Source organism: Erythrolamprus reginae, chromosome 1, assembly GCF_031021105.1.
Source record: "Erythrolamprus reginae isolate rEryReg1 chromosome 1, rEryReg1.hap1, whole genome shotgun sequence".
Classification (NCBI taxonomy): domain Eukaryota; kingdom Metazoa; phylum Chordata; class Lepidosauria; order Squamata; family Dipsadidae; genus Erythrolamprus; species Erythrolamprus reginae.
The window spans coordinates 389,941,388-389,964,724 of record NC_091950.1 but is presented as its reverse complement, the minus strand read 5'-3'; the positions used below and the strand labels follow the sequence as shown (position 1 = coordinate 389,964,724).

Below are 23,337 nucleotides of genomic sequence, written 5' to 3'. Positions count from 1 at the left end.
GCCGCCCCTCTCTGAGGACTTGGGGTGGCTCATAGCATATACAAAGAGACAGTAGTAAAACAATCCAATTAATACACATAAAAACAATGCTTAAAAAATTATAATTTTAAAAAACTTCCATTAACATTCATTCAGCAAATCATACTAGAAAACATTTGTTGATCAGGGGGAAGATCTAGTAACAAAGATGAGTTTTTAAACTTTCGGAAGGCAAGGCGGGTGGGGGCAGTGCGAATCTCCAGGGGGAGCTGATTCCAGAGGCTGGGCCCCCCACAGAGAAGGCTCTTCCCCTAGGACCCGCCAGCCGACATTGTTTGGTCGACGGGACCCTAATGAGACCAACTCTGTGGGACCACACCAGTCGCTGGGATTCATACAGCAGAAGGCGGTCTCGGAGATAGTCTGGTCCTATGCCATGTAGGGCTTTATAGGTCATAACCAACACTTTGAATTGTGTCCGGAAACAGATCGGTAGCCAGTGCAGACCGCAGAGTGATGACAAGATATGGGCATGTCTTGGAAAGCCCAAAACCGCATGCACGGCTGCATTTTGGATGATCTCAAGTTCCCAAACACTCTTCAAAGGTAGCCCCATGTAGAGAGCCCAGAACTTTATCATTGTTACTAGCCAATTATAACAATTGTGGCATTTGTTAACATTATAGGAATCGCTCTTGTGTGGAGCGGTCTTGAGGCTTTCGAGCATGAACAGTCTCCTTATGATTTCCTGCAAATCTCTAGCCTAACAGCACATAAAGAAGGAATGTCACCAAGAATAACCAAGAAGAATCAGAATTTTATGATATTTGTGGTATCACAAATTTGTGATACCTTCTATTTGTGGCAGAAGGTATATACTTGGTGGGAAACAAAGAAAAAGAGATAAGTGTGTTGTTATATTACTTTGAATATTTGAATTTAGTTGTTAAATTGTATTAGATGGTGATTATTTACAATATAAATGTAAATTCTTCCTTCTTCTCTTAAAAATTTCTATATATATTTTCATAAACTTTTATATAGGCTTATATTTACTATTTTAAAATTGATACTTTCACATAGTTCGTAGACGATGTTAAATAACAAAACGACTCTTTTTTTTTCTTTTTTATTACAATGACTTCCACTTTGAGCGGAGCGACTGCAGCTCCACTAAATGTTGTATGTCATGTTTGTTATGTTTGTTTTTGAAAACTAATAAAATATTATTTTTTTTATAAAAAAGAAGGAATATCACAGTAGCCTCTTCCCAGAATTCTTTCCCCATGCCTGGGAAATTCTGGGAGCTGAAGCCCACACTTCTTGAAGCTGTCCACGTTGGTAAACACTTATTTAACCTCCCTCGGGCAGATAGATTCCTTCTTTCAAAAGTGCTCTGGGAAAAGATCTTTTTCACCCTCCTAGATTGTCAAGTTGGAGGCATCTTAAACTTTGAACTCCAGACTTGGCCCTTCAGCACAGCTCTAATCTTCCCACCCCCAAGCTTAGATATTAATTATTTATCTATTTATTTATTTATCTATCTATCTATTTATCTATCTATTTATCTATCTATTTATCTATCTATTTATCTATCTATTTATCTATCTATTTATTTATCTATTTATCTATTTATCTATTTATCTATTTATCTATTTATCTATTTATTCTTTATCTATTTATCTATTTAGTTATTTAGTTATTCGATTTTTATGCCGCCCTTCTCCGTAGACTCAGGGCGGCTTACAACATGTTAGCAATAGCCCTTTTTAACAGAGCCAGCATATTGCCCCCACAATCCCGGTCCTCATTTTACCCACCTCGGAAGGATGGAAGGCTGAGTCAACCTTCAGCCGGTGATGAGATATACTAAACTTAAAAATCATGAAACACAAAAGTGTTCGGAAACTTCAGATCGTGCAAAATGCAGCTGTGAGAGCAGTCATGGGCCTACCTAGGTATGCCCATGTTTCACCAACACTCCGCAGTCTGCATTGGTTGCCAATCAACTTCCGGTCACAATTCAAAGTGTTGGTTATGACCTTTAAAGCCCTTCATGGCACTGGACCAGAATATCTCCGAGACCGCCTGCTGCCGCATGAATCCCAGCGACCGATTAGGTCCCACAGAGTGGGCCTTCTCCGGGTCCTGTCAACTAAACAATGTCGGTTGGCGGGCCCCAGGGGAAGAGCCTTCTCTGTGGCAGCCCCAACCCTCTGGAACCAACTCCCCCCGGAGATTAGAACTGCCCCTACTCTCCTTGCCTTTCGTAAGCTCCTTAAGACCCACCTGTGTCGTCAGGCATGGGTGAACTGAGACATCTCCCCCGGGCATATACAATTTATGAATGGTATGTGTGTATGTATGTGTGTTTAGAAAATGGGTTTTTTAAATGTTTTTAGTAGAAATTTAGATTTGTTGTGAATTGTTTTTTTTTTTCACTTTGTTGTGAGCCGCCCCGAGTCTGCGGAGAGGGGCGGCATACAAATCTAAATAAATAAAATAAATAAATAACTCTATGATCATGTAGTATTGCACAAGCGCAAAAGACCAAAAGTCCCTTCTAAAACCAAGAAAGCCAAAGACAAATTTCATTACCAATAGGGAAAATAATCACACAGAATTAGCTAAACTAATTTCTGATTATCTCTTGGATTAAGCTCTTGGATTTTAGCACATGTTCATTCCCGAGGGGACATCTGGGCCTCCTGCTTCTATATTTCTAGACAGACCCTCTGTGTTCCTTCTTCCTCTATCCACAATCCCATGAATCCAGAGTTTTATATAAAGAGGAGGATGCAAATGTAAGGCCATCTTTTGGGGAACAGTGATTGTTCATTGCCTCCAATGCACTTGTCTGTGTTTTTGTGGGTTAGCCACCAAAATAGAAATTATTTGGGAACTAACCACACCTTCCTTATGTCCTTTGGAGGAATTAAAAATACCCAATCTAGTTTTCATCAGTTCTGCTTTTCTATAAATGGAATTACATGTTTCTGTTTCAGGAAAACTAAGCAAGAAGGTAATTTATTATGCTTTAGGAGGCATAATAATTGTGCCATAGCAATGCAAAGAGCAAAACTCTTCATTTTTATAGCCATGAGATACTGAGTTATCTTCAGTTATCTCTTCTCTACTAAAAGTATTGCTATTAACCATACATGAGTCTAGCCAACCATCATCTAGTTAGCTACCCAGCTAGAAGAATGATTAAATTGTTCATGGGAAATAGCTCTTCCCTTTTAATTTTCTAATTCTCACTGAAATTGTTTTTTCTCTGCAGCGTACCCCTGAAAATTTCAGGTACTAGTCCCAAAGATCAATTTTAACTGAGAAATATTCAAGTAAAATGCAATGTTTTATTTATTTGTAAGGTTTATATAGCTCATCACTCTGATTGGCTCAAAATGGCAAACGGTGCTTCTGAGCAACAGTAGCAGATTACCAGCGTTAATATCAATAAAACAGCACGTAAAGCATCAGTGTTTCTATTAAAAACAAACCACATTCATTGCCAGTGCCAATGTATTTACAAAAGCCTTCTGAGGTGGCCTTTTCTCTCAAATAATAGAAGACCAGCACGTTGAATGAGAAGGATTTTCCCTGAGAAGTTTCATTCGAAAAGAATAAAACCACAACAGAAAGTTCATGGTTCAATTAAATACATAAGCCCCCACCTATAATCAGAAGGGGTACAGTTCAGTCACAGGTCACCAGGACATCAATGAGAATTAAGCCTTGAACAGCTGATCGCTGACACCTGTTGTGAGAGTACATCAGTACACAAATCTCAGGAGATTAGTCATATTAAAAACATTAATTCCCAAAATACATAGCCGACAAGGATGAATATTTGGCTGGCTGCTATTTCATTTCCACATTATGAATTAGTCATGATATTCAAATAATTACATTATACGTCTAGGCACTGAGAGGGAAAGGGAGAGTGGGGTGGAGGAGATAAAAATGCATCCAATCTCTTGAAGATGTCAAAACCAGGCTGTTCTTGTTTTCTAGGTACATTTATGCAACACACTCTGGAAATTGCAATAGGTTCCACCCTTCTGCTAGGTGGAATCACACTGTCAATTTAATGTGAGAAGATCAGAGAACAAGGCATAGTTTGCCCATGTTACTCCAACACTCCGCAGTCTGCATTGGTTGCCGATCAGTTTCCGGTCACAATTCAAAGTGTTGGTTATGACCTATAAAGCCCTTCATGGCACCGGACCAGAATATCTCAGGGACCGCCTTCTGCCGCACGAGTCCCAGCGACCAGTTAGGTCCCACAGAGTGGGTCTTCTCCGGGTCCCGTCAACCAAACAATGTCGCTTGGCGGGACCCAGAGGAAGAGCCTTCTCTGTGGCAGCCCCGACCCTCTGGAACCAACTCCCCCCAGAGATTAGAATTGCCCCCACCCTCCTTGCCTTTCATAAGCTGCTTAAAACCCACCTCTGCCGCCAGGCATGGGGGAACTAAGATACACTTTCCCCCTAGGCCATCACAATTTTATGTATGGTATGTTTGTATGTATGATTGGTTTTTATATAATGGGTTTTTAACTGGTTTTTTAGTATTGGATTTTGTTGTACTGTTTTACTGCTGTTGTTAGCCGCCCCGAGTCTGCGGAGAGGGGCGGCATACAAATCAATCAATAATAATAATAATAATAATAATAATAATAATAATAATAATAATATTCCATAGTTTACTAGTCTGCTGCCCCAAAATATCAACGTCTTTAGTATAAGCTATAGAGTGGTATGTCTATCCTCTAGAGTCGCTAATATCTAGGGCAGGGGTAGGCAAAGTTGGCTCTTCTATGACTTGTGGACTTCAATTCCCAGAATTCCTGCTAGCTCTGGAATTCTGGAAGTTGAAGTTCACATGTCATAGAAGAGCCAACTTTGCCTACCCCTGACCTCTGACCTCTGATCTAGGCATTTCATAATGTCAAGTTTGAAGGCCTCTGTATTGGGGAGTGAAAGAATATACTGTAGCAAGCTATGCCTTGTTCTCTGATCTTCTCACATTGAATTGACATTTTATTTATTATTATTTATTTATTATTTTGATTTCTAGGCTGCCCTTCTCCGAAGACTCAGGGCGGCTTACAACACCGCCTAGCAGAAAATGGAACCTAGCAGAAGATTCCACTTAGCAGAATGGTGGAACATATTGTAATTTCCAGAGAGTGTTGCATAAATGTATCTAGAAAATAAACATATCTAGAAATTGATGCAGAAATTAAGTAGTGTGCCTTCCACATGCAGGAGGTATATTGTGTCTTTGGAACAGTTATGAATTCCTGGGTGATACAGCCCCACACCCCATAATAATTGGGAATGGTGTGGCCTTTAAACTGTATGACTAAACAAACAACAATCAAGCTACTGATGGTATTCAAGTCCATTTTAATTTTATTAGCTGCCTTGATTCCTTTGTCAATGCAAAAAGTGAAGATAAGTTAGTTTAAAAAAATAGATTAAATACATATTTAAAACACATGAAATAGATTTGATGTATCTGGAATATTACAATTTGACAGAATGCAAAATGTCCCCTATCATTTGTATAATGCAGTTTCTCATTTGAGTGCGCAAAATAATTACCCAAAGATGTAGTTAATAGATTGTATGTTCCAAGACTGAGAAATTATTTCTTCCCTCTCCCCTCTTTAAGAGTTCTGGGAATTAAATTATGGCAGAGTGTTGGACAATTCTGAACATACATATTCAAACAGGAGAGCCACAACTGAGCAGTGATATAAAATCTCACATTAAAACTTCCTGGCTTAGAGTTACTTAAAACTACTTTCCCCAATCCTAGTCTTTTTGGGTATATGCTAATACATATTTTACTGTATGCCAATGTCATCATCTGGGTTATATTTGCAGATTATGGAAGGTTTGGGATTATAAAACCTATAATCCCCAGTATATTCTCCAAGAAAGAACCCAGATTTTGGGGAGTCCAATATCTAACAGTCTTGGAGACCTCCATAACCTTCACAGCATCCTCCCTCGTGGAAATGATAGAGTCGTAGTCACAAAAAGTACCAAGTTGGTAAAAAAAAACCTGAAATTGACTGCTTCCCATCTTGAATGTACAAATCACTCTTACTTTCTATGAAGCTGTAAACTCCACCCACTACTAATAACAATCCTGCTCTTTCCTTAATTGCAAGATGAAAGACAGGTGAGTTTAAAACATAGTTATGCTCACAGTTGTTCAGTCCTTGTCAGCTTTCTTCTAAAACACACTTTCCGCATCCATCAAATTAGGGGTTGAAATGAGTTCAGGGGAATTATCATATGATGGACATTATCTACACACCACAAAGCTAAATTGGTTTTAGCCCCTTTCCCCAGGGAAATCAGAACTTTGTATTAAATTTATAGCCAGTTTTACTATACAGAATTTAACTTTAATAATTTTTACTTTTCACTGTTTTGTTCTGGCATGCTGCTAATAATGTCAAAGTCACCTGGGTCAATTATAGCAAGTGCACATGTTCTGCAATACTTCCCACAAGTTGTTCCCAGTTCAATATTGTTGCCCTTGTAGTAATGCATAATAGTTTTGGCCAATATAGCACAGCACTCAGTTTCTGACTTTCTCAAAGCAGGACAGTTATTGATTAGGATAACTAACTTGGCCTTTGCCCTGCCAAATCATTTTCAGGGTTTGTTTATATCCAAGTACATATTTAACACTTTTGGTAACCAACTGAAGTCTTGAGTTTGTTAACTCTAAAGACCTCTTCATCTTTTGGGTGGCCACTGTCTTGCCGGCTTTACATTGGCCCTGCCGTTGCCAGAAGAGCGCTTCCAAATTGACCGGGCAATGAGAAAAAAGGCCGAGAATTGATGTCAGGCTGGGAAAAAGTGTTTGCTACAAAAGTGGAAGAAAAAGGTAGAACTTTCCACTACCAGGATTTTGGGGAAGAGGGAAAATAGTAGCAAGTTTGAATTTTTTTTTTAAAAAAAGCTTAGATTTCAGACAACTGTTTGCTAGCACATATATACCACAGTGTTTTATGAATACTGTATGAATATATATCACTGACTTTTTGACATAATGGATGACACTTAAAGTTGCTTAAAGAACATACAGTACACCTTTCAGTTTAGAAAGAGATGCAGCTACGAGCTCCCATCCTGCCCCTCACACACAACCTTCAGGCTTTCATAGATGTGCTCAAAATGCTTTTCTGGAACGGGTGGCGGTTCTTCCTCTTCCTGTTTCTTAGGCTGGTCGCGATTTTCAGGTTGCACTGGCTGGGATGCCTTGGTTCGCTTGCACACTCGCGCATACATGGCACTTAGTCTCCTTGAGTCGGGCTCAAGCTGAGCCTGTGGGGCCTCTTTCTCAGGTGGCGTTTCCTGCAACTGCCCACATGACTCCTGGCCGGGTTGAGCTGGAGACAACTGTGCATGCACCTTGATGGATCTTGGGACTTCAGAATCTTTCCCACCGAGTGCCACAGGCCTTGCTCCAAATCCATGAGTCACGGCACAGATGGAATTATCATTTGCTTCCATCAGACAGACTGTTTTTTCTTCCAGCCGATCCTTGCTGTATAATTCCTCTTCTTTGATAGCAATGCTTTCGTAAACTAGGTTGTCTAGGTTATGGGTCAGTGGTGACATTGTAGATAGGCAGGCCTCTTTGGGCGTCGCAGGGAGTTTCCTGAAGTGCAGTGGACTTGGGGATGATACGTTGGAACCTGGTGCTTCTGGACTTAGGTTTCTCCGTTGGTTCGTGTTCGGTTTCTCCATCGTTTGTTGGCTTGAGATAACTACCTGTGTGTATTTTGGAGAATCTGCCTTTCCTTGCTGAAGCTCTGAAGGAAATCCATTTGATTGCTCCTGTGCTTGGTGACTAGGCAAAGTGTTACCTGTAGAGAAAAAAAAATATGACTTTAATTATAGATTGCTTGAGATGCTTTTGCAAGAGATGGGTTAGGCAATTTCATACACATTAGAAGTGCACTGTCCTCTGTCCCAAAGGATCCATCCCTCCTGCAACAAACTCAGTCAGCAGACATGTGTGGGTTGGCTTTGATAAGCACATTCAAGAGACCAGCACAAAATGAATAAAATCTTGTTAGGCCATCCATAACAGTCTTTGCTGCCATGAATGAGAAAAGCTTCAACCGCAATAACACAAGAGCACGCAACAGATTCAAACTTAATACGAACCGCGCCAAACTTGACTGTAAAAAATATGATTTCAACAATTGAGTTATCGAAGCGTGGAACTCATTACCGGACTCAATTGTGTCAACCCCTAACCCCCAACACTTCTCCCTTAGACTATCCACGATTGACCTCTCCAGGTTCCTAAGAGGCCAGTAAGGGGCATACATAAGTGCACTGGTGTGCCTTTCATCCCCTGTCCAATTGTCTTTCCTTTCTTTCACCTATCTTATATATTCTCTTCCTTTCATATATCCTCTCCTCTAAGTCCACTTTCACCCTCTTTTATATTATCACATGTCTATTTTTCTTCCTATGTATTTGTGTATTGGACAAATGAATAAATAAAATAAATAAAATAAAGGATATGTCTGCGGAGAAGAGCGGCATCAAAATCTAAGTAATAAATAAATAATAATAAGTATGGCACAAAGGGAGGGAGCCATAAACTGGATGAGAACCAACTTCCTACCAGTGGTGGGTTCTAAATTAGATTGCCGCCAGTTCGTGCATGTGCTTACGCATGCGCAGAAACATCGCGGGTGAGTGGGCGGAGCCTCCCGTTGCTACCAGTGTTTTTAAAAAAAATAATATTTATTAAATTTCTACAAATAAAAAAAGGCAAAACAAACAAAACATACAAAGAAAAAATAAGAATGAGAAATGAGAAAAAATAGACAGACAAATCAGCTTAGAACATATAAAACGTTTGGTTTCAAAGGTGTTCGATATATGCACCTATAAAAGACATAATTTGTCAACCGTATTGTTGACTATCACTATCAAGTGACCTGATATTAGGTATTTGTGTCTAGTATGTGGAATTGTGTGTTTATTTTCTTTAGTTCTGTATACTATATTTGTATTCATTTTGGATATTTCTGAGGAAGGTACGAGTTCATTTTTAGGGGTTTTATTTTCCATCAATTTATGGTGCAGTGTTTCTATATTTTCATTATGTTTGGGTAAGAAAGGAAAACGTGTCTAGTTTTACTTTTCCATTAGGTTTTTTAATGTATTTTTTTCTGTTTGAGCCATTTGTACCAACTTTCCCATATTTTGTAAAATTCGGATTTATCTTTTTCCTATAATTCCAAAGTCATTTTGGTCATTTCTGCATATTCAGGGAAGCTTTAAGCTTAAAGTTGTGGGGGCTGTTTCTGTTTTCCAATTTTGCGCATATAGTAATCTTGCCGCCGTTATAATATGGAGGATTAAGAATTTGTCTTCATTTTTAAATTTCTGCCTTGCAATACCAGGAAGGAAAAGTTCAGGTTTTAAAAGGATTGTTTTAAGAACCAGTCCGAACTGGGAGCAACCCACCGCTGCTTCCTACTACAAAGTATCAGCAAACTTTAATTACTAAGAGCATCTCTCAAAAGATGACTAATCCCCAAGTATAAGATTTAGATTTTTAGTTTTAGAGTCAGTTGGGAGGGATTTATAGGGATTCTATTAGATAACTGGATAGAGAAGAGGAATGTGGACAGATATGGACTACAGCGATCCCTCGAGTATCGCGAGGGTTACGTTCCAAGACCCCTCGCGATACTAGATTTTTCGCAATATAGTGGTACGGAAGTAAAAACACCATCTGCGCATGCGCGCCCTTTTTTCCATGGCCGCGCATGCGCAGATGGTGTTTTTACTTCCGCACCTGGGAAGACCCAGGGAAGGTTCCTTCTGCTGCCCAGCAGCTGATCTGCTCGGCAGCGCCGCAGCAGCGAGGAGCCGAAGATCGGGGTTTCCCTGCCGCCCACGCAAAGGGGAAACCCCGATCTTTGGCTCCTCGCTGCTGCCGCGCCCGCCGCTTGTCCGCCCACCGCTTGTCCGCCGCCTGCCCGCCCGCCTGCCCGCCACTTGTCCACCCGCCGCTTGTCCGCCGCCTGCCTGCCCGCCGCTTGTCCGCCCGCCGCTTGTCCACCACTTGTCCGCCCGCCGCTTGTCCGCTGCTTGTCCGCCCGCCGCTTGTCCGCTGCTTGTCCGCCCGCCGCTTGTCCGCTGCCTGCCCGCCCGCCCGCCGCTTGTCCGCCGCCTCGCTTGTCTGCCCGCCGCTTGTCCGCCACCTGCCTGCCCGCCTGCCCGCCGCTCGGTGCACGAGAGAGGGAAAGTGAGAAAAAGAGGGAGAGCAAGAGGGGGAGAGATAGAGAAAGAGAGAGAAGGAAAGAAAGAAAGAGATGAGAAAGGAAGGAAGAGAGTGAGAGAGAGGAAGAAAGAGAGAGAGAGAAGAGTGGAGTATTTTTTAATTAATATTTTCTGGAAAATCGCGATATAGCGTTTCGTGAAGATCGAGATCGCGAAAATCGAGGGATCACTGTATTTTGATAGGCTGATAATAAATGAGAAAAGGATAGAATATGCAGGAAAAAGGAAACTATAAGGAAAATTTTGACCAGGATGGAAATTATATTATTACAACACTGCCTAGCAATGTCCAGCAGAGTAGTAAGCCAGAAGAGGCAGCACAATCAATTGTTAGAGACAGATATAGAAATAGCCACCAACTCTGCTTTTATTTTAATTTTAAACCTTGTCTACATTCTTATCACACTGTTTTATATAATTCGTTTTTGATTATTTAAATGTGTTTTTCGTGTTTATTTTAAGATAGAAATTACCAGTAATTTATGGAGATTACAATGTTGAAACAAATAAAAATCAATAAATAATCTTCAGATTGATACTAGTCTTCTACTTTCAGCATCATTTAAACAGTTAGCTACTATCAAGATTAGATATAGACATTTTGACTTTCTGTTTAGGCACCTATAAATATCTAGCAATGCATAGGGAAGTAAATATACTGCTCAGAGGTGGGTTTTAAGCAGCTTATGAAAGGCAAGGAGGGTGAGGGCAATTCTAATCTCTGGGGGGAGTTGGTTCCAGAGGGCCGGGGCCTCCACAGAGAAGGCTCTTCCCCTGGGTCCCGCCAAGCGACATTGTTTAGTTGATGGGACCCGGAGAAGACCCACTCTGTGGGACTTAACTGGTCACTGGGATTCGTGCAGCAGAAGGCGGTCCCTGAGATAATCTGGTCCGGTGCCATGACACATCCTAGATCTGAATGAATGAAATATTCTCATTGAATACTTTGTACTGTACAAAGTTGAACGTGCACAACAGCATGTGAAATTGATTGTCGATCAGTGTTGCTTCCTAAGTGGACAGTTTGATTTCACAGAAGTTTGATTTACTTGAAGATATATTGTGTTGCTTTAAGTGTTCCCTTTATTTTTTTTGAGCAGTGTACAATGGCCCTTAAGGGGAAAAAAAGTATTAAAGCAGGAGAGCTATTGCGATGAGCATCATCCAGGAAACCGAGGCACAGAGCAAACCTTGGGAAGGGAAGCTCAGATCAAGAGAGGAACAACTAATGTATTTGTAAAGTATCCTGTATACCTTTTCTCCCATTGAGCAGAGCATCAGTATGATAAGAGTCAAACTCTGTTTTAAGGGGCTTTTGAGGTGGGGGGGGATTAAAATCCAATGAGGCAAGCCACACGATCCCCCCCAACTTGAGTGGGGTCTTGTCTACATTGTGCTTCTGTGCCAGTTAACACATGCTTCAGGAGGCAGGCAAAAGAATTAGCACAGGGCAGAATCTGGGCACCTTGTGTGTAGCTTGTCAATTCTCCCTGCACCACAGCGGCCAAGCACATTTGGCCGAATGCCAACACTTGTAATGAGTTTGTTCCTTTTGTTAAGTACTTAAGCGAAAGAGCAGGTTTCAACACTGTCTGCAGAAGCTGTCAAGAGACTTGCTGAGCAGGTTTCTTCTCCTAAAGATAAAATAACTAAGAGCATTTGTGTCTAGCAGGCTGGCCTTGAATCAGTCAGACTCTAAAGGCTGTTCCTGTATTCCTCCTCCCCCCCAGCCCCACAAGCTTACAGCAGCTGGCCTGGGGTGGAGGGTGCGGGGTGGAATAGGGAAATAGTGCACGGGGAAAGCTCTAATCCAGTCCAGCAGCTCTGATAAAAATCAGAATTTGACATTTCCCTAAGTCAACACAACATTTGAGAAGATTCTACCATGCCTCACTGTTGCTGGAACGGTATCTTGGTGTTTTCTGCCTTTGAGTATCGCCCTCTGTTTTTTTACATGTGAAACAGTGAAAACTTAAAAGCATAGTAAAACTCTTCTACCGTCATTCCGTCTCTAGTTACTTAACACTTATATTTCATACACACACATCAGTACATCAAAGGCGGCAAAGTATGTCTATATTTTGCTCCACAAATGCCAAAAATGTCCTTCTTCCTAAACTGGTAAAACTATTATGGGAGGAGAAACAGGATAACTCAGTAGCTAGCTGCAATTCACAGAAAGTATCTTAAACGGTAAGATACCAAAAGAATAATTCATGTTTATTTGTGTTGAAAGTCACAGGTGGCTTTTTTTTTTAAAGAGTAAAAGAATGTTGTACCACACAGGTTTCTAATAAAAATAAAAAACAGATGATGTGGTAAAATATCATATCAGAAATCACATCTTCATGCAGCAATTGAGACTTTACAAAATATTGTTTTATTTTTTTAATAGTAATATCAATATATTGCTCAAAAAAAATAAAGGGAGCACTCAAAGAACACATCCTATATCTGAATGAATGAAATATTCTCATTAAATACTTTGTTCTGTACAAAATTGAATGTGCACAACAGCAGGAGAAATTGATTGTCAATCAGTGTTGCTTCCTAAATGGACAGTGTGATTTCACAGAAGTTTGATTTACTTGGAGTTATATTGTGTTGTTTAAGTGTTCCCTTGATTTTTTTTTTTTTAGCAGTGTATATTACTTAAGTCACCCAACTTTATCATTTTATTTAAAGTTTTATGAAAGAACATTAAAAACCAATAATACAAACTAACATAAAGAAAGGAAAAAAGATAAAATCAAAGAGAAAGTTACAAGAAAGAAAAAAATTAAAAGCAAACTATAGAAGAAAGAAAAAATATACTGTGGCTTCTGATCTTCTTTAGAACACTTATAAGTACAATGATAAATTTACCTCTTTCTATAAAATTGCAACATCTCTCTTCTTTTTATAATCTATCCCAAGGATGTCAAACTTGCAACCCACAGGCATCATGGTGGCCCCACTCCCGCCCAGTTTAGCTAAGTGGGGAAAAATCCCGATACGTCATGTGACGATGCCGTGATGACACAAGTTTGACACCTCTGATCTATCATAAAAAACAAAAATCACAAGGTTTCTTTTCTGTTTTATACATAAAGTCCGTAAGAAGTTTCCAGTCAGCAATAAATGTGGATATTGTTTTTTTTTAATTAAAAAAGCCAATTTGTCCATCTCAGTGAATTCCATCTTCATCAAACATTCCTCCATTGTGGTACCTCTACTTATGAACTTAATTCGTTCCGTGACCAGGTTCTTAAATAGAAAAGTTTGTAAGAAGAAGCAATTTTTCCCATAAGAATCACTGTAAAAGCAAATAATGCCTGTGATTGGGGAAACAACAGGGAGGGTGGAGGCCCTGTTTCTTCCCAGGAGATTCCTAGAGAGGCCCCACGGATTCTTCTCTCTACCTTTTCCGGCCCTGTTTCCTCCCAGGAGATTCCTAGAGACGTCTCACAGAGGCTTCTCCCTGCCTTTTCCGGCCCTGTTTCCTCCCAGGAGATTCCTAGAGAGACCCCACAGAGGCTTCTCCCCGCCTTTTCCAGCCCTGTTTCCTCCCAGGAGATTCCTAGAGAGGCCCCACAGAGGCTTCTCCCTACCTTTTCCGGTTACAGTTTCGGAGGCTCAGTTTTTGTAAGTGAAAAATGGTTCTTGAGAAGAGGCAAAAAAATCTTGAACACCCGGTTCTTATCAAGAAAAGTTCATAAAGAGAGGCGTTTGTAGGTAGAAGTACCACTGTATTTGTAAATATCTCTCTTTGTGCATACAATAATCTTGTTGCAGTTATGACATACAAAAATGCCCCGCCCAGTTTAGCTAAGTGGGGAAAAGTGCAATATGTCATGTGATGCCACTCTAACAATGCAAGTTCGAAACCCCTGATCCGGGCGCAATTCAACCTGTTGGTCATACCTTTAAAACCCTACATGACTTAGGGCCAAACTATCTTTGAGATCGCCTTCTACCATATAGTTCCCAGAGACCGATAAGAGCCCATAGGGTTGTGTCTTCTCCGGGTCCTGTCAGGTAAACAGTGTAGGCTAGCGGGTCCACAGGGGACGGCCTTCTCTGTGGCTTATCCAACTCTCTGGAACCTCCTGAGACCTGGACTGCACCTACCCTACTGGCCTTCCGGAAAACTGTAAAGACCTGGCTTTTCTGGCAGGCCTGGTGCCGTTGATGGGATGGTGTATCATTGAGATCAGGTCATAAATGGTATGTATGTTTTTTAATGCTTGGATTTAAATTGTTTTTAAATTGTTTTTAGAGATTTTAATATTATCTGTATGTTTTAATTATATATATATATATATTCCCTCTCTGTTTCTCTCTTTCCATCTCCCTCTCTCTCTTTCCATCTCCCCATCTCTCTCTGTCTCTCTCTCCCTTCCTCTCCACCCATCTCTCCCTCCCTCACCCCCCTCATCTCTCTCTTTCTCCCTCTCTCTTTCCTTCTCTGTGTGCTGAGAAACGATCACCACTTCCGGCTTCTCTTTGAGCGACCCTCCTCCCCTTCTTGCGACTCCCTGGCTGGCTGTTGTGCATGTGGGTAGACCCTCCTCAAGATGCACATGGAGGGCTGGTGGTGGACATCTGCTCGCTTAAGGAGGGTCTTTGGATTCAGCTTCTCTCCTGCCCTAAGGATCCGGCCATTGCCTTGTAAACCCTATCCCGTTCCTCCCCTGCAGGTCTTTGGCTGAGCAGGGAGGGTGTGAGATTCCCCCTGAAGCAGCAGGAAGCGAAGGCTGCCTTATTTATTTATTCATTCATTCATTCATTCATTCATTCATTCATTCATTCATTCGATTTTTATGCCGCCCTTCTCCTTAGACTCAGGGCGGCTTACAACATGTTAGCAATAGCACTTTTTTAACAGAGCTAGGCTATTGCCCTCACAATCCGGGTTCTCATTTTACCCACCTCGGAAGGATGGAAGGGTGAGTCAACCTTGAACCGGTGATGAGATTTGAACCGCTGACCTTCAGATCTACAAGTCAGCTTCAGTGGCCTGCAGTACAGCACTCTACCTGCTGCGCCACCCCGGCTCATGCACAAGTGTGGTGTGAAGGCACCTCTAGGACTGCTTCTCTCCTGTCCTAAGGATCTGGCCATCGCCTTCCCATCCCCCCAACACCCCGCATGAGAGAGAAGGAGGGGGAGGAGGGTCATCAGAGTGAAGGCAGACTTTGTTTCCTGCTGCTTCGGGCTGGAGCTTACGCCCACCCCCTTGGCTAAAGAGTTACAGAGGGGATAGAACAGGACACAGCAAGGCAATGGCCAGACCCTTAGGGTAGGAGAGAAGCCGCATCCAAAGGCCCTCCTTAAGCGAGCAGCCGCCCATTCTCTGGGCACACCTTCACTGCATTTTGGCACACTCCTGCCCCCGCCACAGCTAGCCAGGGAGTCACAAGAGGGGGAGGAGGGTCGCTCTCGCGGAGGAGGGTCGCTCTCGGCCGGGGGTGGCTATGTTCTTCAACCAGTGCCAGAAAATCATGCCCAGCTGCTTCTCCATTCACGCCGTTGCCCTAACCTCCCCAGGCCAGGTGAGGGAGGGGAGAGTGAGGCCAACCAGTGATGGGACAGGGAGCCACAGCAGGGGCCCCAATGTGCCGCATGTGGCTCCGGAGCTGCGGGTTGCCAACCCCTGGCCTAGGTAATGGTTCTCGCACATTTCTGTCAAGATCATATTTCTTACTTTCTATTCCCCCCCCCCCCCCCCGCGCCTTCGTTTTGTTTCCTTTGTGTGTATGGATTCTCTTCTCTCCTCCAAAGGCAATTTCTTACTTGACGGGAAAAGATTTGTTTTCTCTGGGCTTCTTTCCACGGACAAATATAGGACACCATGCAAACAAACCAAAGCCAAAAAGAGCTTTTCCCACTTGTGTTTTGTGTTTATTTCTAAAATATATAATGGCCTTAGCTGAGCAAACTAGACCGGCATTTCAATATGGAGTTTTTGATAGTTTCTCAACTGTCTCATCTCCCCTGATTCATGTGACTCTGTCTAGCATTACTTTGATATGCTCATTTCATTTGGCAGCTCCAATACTTTCGCTCCTCCAGCGTGCTTTTAAGCCTGCAGAGGAGGGAGGAAAAATAACTCTTTCCTGAGCTCCTTGGAATTCCTGCCCCTTAGTCAAGATTTCCTCACTCCCACAACCACTGGGGTGGATTGCTATTAGAAACATAGAAGACTGATGCCAGAAAAAGACCCCATGGTCCATCTAGTCTGCCCTTATACTATTTCCTGTATTTTATCTTAGGATGGATATATGTTTATCCCAGGCATGTTTAAATTCAGTTACTGTGGATTTACCAACCACGTCTGCTGGAAGTTTGTTCCAAGCATCTACTACTCTTTCAGTAAAATAATATTTTCTCACGTTACTTCTGAACTTTCCCCCAACTAACTTCAGATTGTGTCCCCTTGTTCTTGTGTTCACTTTCCTATTAAAAACACTTCCCTCCGGAACCTTATTCAACCCTTTAACATATTTAAATGTTTCAATCATGTCTCCCCTTTCCCTTCGGTCCTCCAGAGTCCAGACTATACAGATTGATTTCATTCACAATTTCATTGTTCTCATACTTATCTGCCACTTGTACACCACCTAATATAGGCAGTATCGTGGTAAAAGAACGGATGCATAGAAGGCAGCATTCATTTGAGTTATTGTTGGGTTCAGTGCAGGGGGTGAAATGATCCCAGTTCGGGTGTGGGTGGTCGGAGAGCCGGCACCGATGGTAGTGCAAGGCTTCGCCCACCCGCCCGGACACCACCATTTGGGTTCTTTTACATGTGCAGAAGGCTTTGCGCATGCATAGAGGGTAAAAGAACCCAAATGGCGGCGTCTGGGCGGGTAGGCGAAGCATCGCACTGCCATTGCTACAGGCTCTCTCACCGGCAGGTATGCCCGAACTGGGAGCATTTATCTCCTGGTTCAGTGTGGTTTGTCCTGATAGATGTTGCAAAATTCCCTTCATTTTAGCTGGCGCTGCTTTGAATCCCAGCGAAGGGAGCCTCAGGGAAATCGCAGCATCGCAAAAACACTGAAGTCCGGAGGTGGGGTTTCCCAGCAAGGGGAGCCTCAGGGGAATCCCAGCAGTGCAAAAATGGGTGCTTCGACTGGCAACATAAGTCTGGAGGCGGGGATTCCCAGTGGCGTAAGGCAAAAGGGTGAGTTTTGGGCTTGCAAGCATTGTTTGCTTTTACATTAATTCCTATGGGAAACATTGTTTCATCTTACGAACTTTTCACCTTATGAACCTTGTCATGGAACGAATTAAGTTCGTAAGACGAGGTACCACTGTACTGACATATTTAATATATTAATATATTTCATGTATTTAATCTGTATTTGACCAGATTGTTCTTGTCAGATCTTCAGCTGCAGATATCTCCTCCAATGGTGCCTGAATTCACAAAGCATTTCAGTCCGTGTAGCACAAATACAACACCAGCTACATCCAACAACCTCTACCGTTACCTGAAAGATCTGCCTTTAATCTGGATGCCCCTTGCTAAATTAGGAAAGGTTTGTTTTCGGTATTTGTATTTCTGTATTTTTACAAAAGGCAATTGGGACAGGGGTGGATTGCTATAACCACTGCTACCAGTGTGCGCGCGTGCAGCTTTGGTCTCTTTCGCGCATGTCCTAATGTGGTTTTGCTTCTGCGCATGTACAGAAGGCGAACCTTGCGAGGGGACACACATGTGCGATTTTAGTGATTTTTTTGCACATGTGTACAAAGCAAAAATACAGAAAAATTATGGTGGTGCCCATAGAACTGTAGTGGCCACGTGCAAATTGCGCAATCTGACGGCCGCTACGGTTCACCATCTCCTACTGTACCAGTAGCAACCCACGACTGAATTGGGCCCACTCCTCGGCATCATAATTAGGCAGGATTTGTATGGTTTGGACAACAGACTAAGGTTACAATTCTCTTCCAAATCACAGCATCTTATTTATCACAATATTATACTCTATAATGCTGTTTTGTTTTTGCATTTTTAAAAAACTTGTACACTACTAAGAAGTGGTCAATTGAATAGTTTTTTTTTTTTAAGGTTAATTGCCAAGACAAAAACAAATACAGAAAAAAAACCTTTCCTAATTTAGCAAGGAGCATCCTATCTCTTAACCTTCACCACTGAAATGAGTAACAGCTACACAAATTCTATTGGTGATGATGGACTTGTGGGGACTTGTGCTTAATCATTTACTTAATAATATACTCTGTGCACAAATGATAAAATTTGGGAGAGCAAGGCTGTTAATATCTAAAACTACTTGCTGCGCAGCAGAAAGAGAACTCACTAGCCCCTAGAATTCACAAACCATCTTAGTAAGTTTAAAGAGAGGAACACAAAAGAAGTAGATTCCCACCATCTGATTGACCCAGCCTGTTATTAAGAATATAAACAGGAGACGGATGTCCATGACGGAAGGAAGGCAGGGAGGCCAAGAGGCTCAGAGGCTTCCTTGAAGGCCAAGATGTTAGTTGTGCCAACTGGCCAACATCAACTTCTCCCTTCACTGCTCACTAAATGTCTCCTTCTCCTCACTATGAAACATTCCTGAAGGAAAATTCCCACTGCAAATCTGCTTTATTGCTGCAAGAACTGAAACTTATAAGTGTTTCTTTCTGTTGTTTCTTCCCCTAATCACAAAATCTTCAACCTTACGTTATCTACAATAGACATCTCCCCTTTTCTAAGAGGTCTGTAAGGGGCGTACATAAGTGCACCTTTGTGCCTACCATTCCTGTCCTAATGTCTTTTTATCTTTTCTATCTCTACTTTATACTTATAGCCTACAAAACTTTTGCCAGACCCATCCTTGACTACTGCTCATCTGTCTGGAACCCATACCACATCTCAGACATTAACACCCTAGAAAACGTCCAAAGATATTTCACCAGAAGAGCCCTTCACTCCTCCACTCGAAACAGAATACCCTACGAAAATAGACTAACAATCCTGGGTCTAGAAAGCCTAGAACTACGGGGCCTAAAACACGATCTAAGTATTGCCCACAAGATCATATGCTGCAACGTCCTACCGGTCAATGACTACTTCAGCTTCAACCGCAACAACACAAGAGCATGCAACAGATTCAAACTTAATACGAACCGCTCGTATTGACTGCAAAAAATATGACTGCAAAAAATATGACTTTAACAATCGAGTTGTCGAAGCATGGAACTCATTACCGGACTCAATAGTGTCAACCCCTAACCCCCAACATTTCTCCCTTAGACTATCCACGATTGACCTCTCCAGGTTCCTAAGAGGCCAGTAAGGGGCGTACATAAGTGCACTAGTGTGCCTTTCGTCCCCTGTCCAATTGTCTTTCCTTTATCTCATATATCATATATATTTTCTTCCTTTCAGATATATCTTCTCCTCTATTTTCACTTTTATCTTTATATATATTAATTACTTCATGTCTATTTTCTTCCTATGCATTTGTGTATTGGACAAATGAATAATTAAAAAAAAATGTTAAACATACTACAATACAATACTATATTTGTATGATAAACAAACAAACAAACAAATAAATAAAAGTGCTATTGCTTAGGTTCGATACTGAAGTTCATTTGGTCCTATAGCTAAGTACTCTGATAATGTATAGCAGTGTCCCCCCAAATCTTTTGGGGACCAAGGACCAGAGAGAGGTTTTTCTGCAGACCATAGGGAGAATGCTTTCATGTGCTGCCAGCATCCCGTAGATGGGGCTTGGCTTGTTTGTATGGCCTGGTTTCTGGCATGCCGTGGTCCAGTGCTGGTGCACGTACCAGGGGCTGAGGATCCCTGCACTATAATATTGGCCAGATGTAAGTTCAAATCTCACTCCATTTGTTTGCTTGTTTGCTTGTTTGTTTGTTTGTTTGTTTAGTTTGTATAAACATAGCATTAGAAAAAGTACTGATAAAAAGTAATGATAAAAGACAATAAGATAGGACAGGGACGGTAGGCACAATGGTGCACTTATGCACGCCCCTTACAAACCTCTTAGAAAATGGGAACGATCAACTGTAGACAATCTAAGATTGAAGATTTTGGGGTTTGGGGAAGAAACCACAATCAGGTAGTGAGTTCCAGGCGTTGATCACTCTATTGCTGAAGTCGTATTTTTTGCACCGGCTCAAGGTTGACTCAGCCTTCCATCCTTCCAAGGTGGGTAAAATGAGGACCCAGGTTGTTGGGAGCAATATGCTGATTCTGTAAAGTGCTTAGAGAGGGTTGTAAAAGCACTATGAAGCAGCATATAAGTCCAAATGCTATTGCTATTGCTAACTCCCCAGCACTTCCCACGCAGGCCAGGTTGGATGGGAGAAATTCAAAGTGTTGGTTATGACCTATAAAGCCCTTCATGGCATCGGACCAGAATATCTCCGGGACCGCCTTCTGCCGCACAAATCCCAGCGACCGATTAGGTCCCACAGAGTTGGCCTTCTCCGGGTCCGGTTGATTAAACAATGTCGTTTGGCGGGTCCCAGGGGAAGAGCCTTCTCTGTGGCGGCTCTGACCCTCTGGAACCAGCTCTCCCCTGAGATTAGAACCGCCCCCACCCTCCTTGCTTTTGGTAAACTCCTTAAAACCCACCTCTGCCATCAGGCATGGGGGAATTGAAACATCTTCACCGGGCCTATACAATTCATGTATGGTATGTTTGTGTGTATGTCTGCTTTAATAACGGTTTTTAAAAAATGTTTTTAAATTATTAGATTTGTCTTGAATTGTTTTATTGTTGCTGTGAGCCGCTCCGAGTCTACAGAGAGTGGCGGCATACAAATCTAATAAATGAATGAATGAATGAATAAATAAATAAATGCATGGGAAGAGCTCCAGTGCCACGATTGCCCATGTGCTTTCTTTGCAGACCAGGCCGGGTGGGGAAAACGCACAGGAAGAGCTCTGGTTCCAAAATCTCCCATGTGCTTCCCTGGCAGGCCAGGTGGCTGGGAGAAACGCATGGGAAGAGCTCGAGTGCCACAATCTCCCATGCGCTCCCTTCTCTCTCCCTTCCCTCTCTGCATGCATCGATCCACCCGCTGCTAACACCCCTCTACCAGCTCTCTCTCCCCCACCCACCCTCCCGCTAGCCTGTGCCCTTCTACCTTACCTTTCCCAGCAGCAGTGAGCAGAAGAAGTACGCGGGGCAAGAATCTGCAAGTAGTGGGTGGGCGAGGCAAGCAAGCATTGGGCAGCAGGGGAGCAAGCTTTGGGTTGGGCAAGCGAGTAGGGATCCATTCGGGGGCATGGCCAGCCAGAGATCGCTACCAGTTTGGGGAACCATGCCAAATTTCTGCTAACAGTTCTACCGAACTGGTAGCAACCCACCACTGCTTTTCTGGTGCTTTCAGGTTCATCTTGACTCCTGGAAACTGCCTGGCCAAATCCCTGCAGTTTTCTTGGCAAAGGTTTCCACAAGTGGCTTGCAGATGCCTCCTTCCTAGGGCTGAGAGAGAGCAACTCACAAAGGTCACCCAGCTGGCTTCAAGCCTAAGGCGGGACTAGAACACATGGTCTTCCTGTTTTAATTCTGGTGCTTTAACCTCTACAGCAAACTGGCTCTCATATATGTAACTTGACTCCAACTGGATCTGGCCACTAAACGAGATGGTTTTTTAATGGGTTTTAGATTATTTTTATATTTTTTTTACATATTGTACGCTGCCCAGAGTCCAGAAGGAGTTGGGAAATATAATTAATAAGTGTAATTAATAATATATACTGTTAAACCATAAAACCACTGTTGATAATCCACAGTGGCTGGATTCACATACGGAGAGGGGCGGCATACAAATCTAATAAATAAAATAAAATAAATAAATAAAAATAAATATATCTGTAAAACTGAAATCAACAATACAAGCCTAAACAATAAGATGTGTGTGTGTGTGTTTAAATTGAGTAACAAAACACTACACACTGGTGTAATGCCTTATGTGCACAAATGAGCCCTCTCTTCATTGCATCTCTGTTACCCCAATCACTTGTTCTGTGAAAGTTGAAGCATACTGTCTCTTTTATTATCTTTGAACAATTCTTCCCATGCTGTTTGTTATTTTATCAATCTTTCTTCACTGGCAGCACCAACTTTTCTCCAGAAGCTTAATCTGCCAAAGTAAAGCCTTAAATCTGGGTAGGTCAGGAACTGTTAGGATTCAAAGCGGAAACTTCTGAATCTGTAACTTCCCTATGCCCCGAGTGTTAGAGCTTAAAGGAAGAGGAATGCACAATTAAATATCCTCAGCTCCAAGCCAACTCTTCTCCAGTTTGGCCCATGGACTTTCTGGACAAGCCAGAATACCTAAAGGTCTTCCAGGACATATTAACTTTTGCTGAGCAATAAAATCTTTCCCAAGCGGGTTTCTTCTTGGTTTGACCTCAGCTGTGACCCATGCCTTGCTCTTAGATGCTAGTTTTTGACTCTTCCCTCAGCTGTCTGTCTGTCTGTCTGTCTGTCTGTCTGTCTGTCTGTCTGTCTGTCTGTCTATCTATCTATCTATCTATCTATCTATTCCAATACGCAATACATATTGAAGAGGATAGACATAAAGTATTATATATAAAGAAAAGATATAAAAGTAGAGGAGAAGATATATGAAAGGAAGAAAAGATATATGATACCGTGTTTCCCCGAAAGTAAGACAGTGTCTTACTTTCTTTTTATCCCCAAAAGCCCCACTATGTCTTACTTTCGGGGTATGTCTTATATTGTTAAACGGGCACTGACAGCTAAAAAAACTGTGTAAAATGTGTTTTTTTAGTGTATATGCATTTTACCTTCTGTGACGGGCGGGGGGGGGGGAGGTTTCTTTGGAGTAGGGACGTGCCCGAGTAAATTTGCAGAGGCGACAGTGACAAGTGCAGGGGACGGCGCGGCGACGTATGGAGAGGGGGACGGTGCGGACGTGGGCAGGAGGCGACGCGCAGCTAGATGAGAGGGAGGCGGCAATACCCCCCGTGTTTCCCCGAAAGTAAGACATATGTCTTACTTTCGGG

General features: G+C 42.3%; 1 protein-coding gene and 1 pseudogene across 1 annotated transcript in view; both read right to left on the bottom strand.

The window, feature by feature from the left end:
- Nucleotides 1–5,376: 5,376 nt before the first annotated feature.
- Nucleotides 5,377–6,870, bottom strand: LOC139157765 (large ribosomal subunit protein eL30 pseudogene; annotated as a pseudogene).
- LOC139157764 (uncharacterized) overlaps nucleotides 5,377–23,337 on the bottom strand; it is a 59,440-nt gene continuing 41,479 nt past the window's right edge. The window contains exon 5 of the mRNA XM_070734877.1: nucleotides 5,377–7,879. Within this exon, the coding sequence (XP_070590978.1) occupies nucleotides 7,125–7,879 (755 nt within the window). The 3' untranslated portion in view covers nucleotides 5,377–7,124. The remainder of the gene's footprint in view (nucleotides 7,880–23,337) is intronic.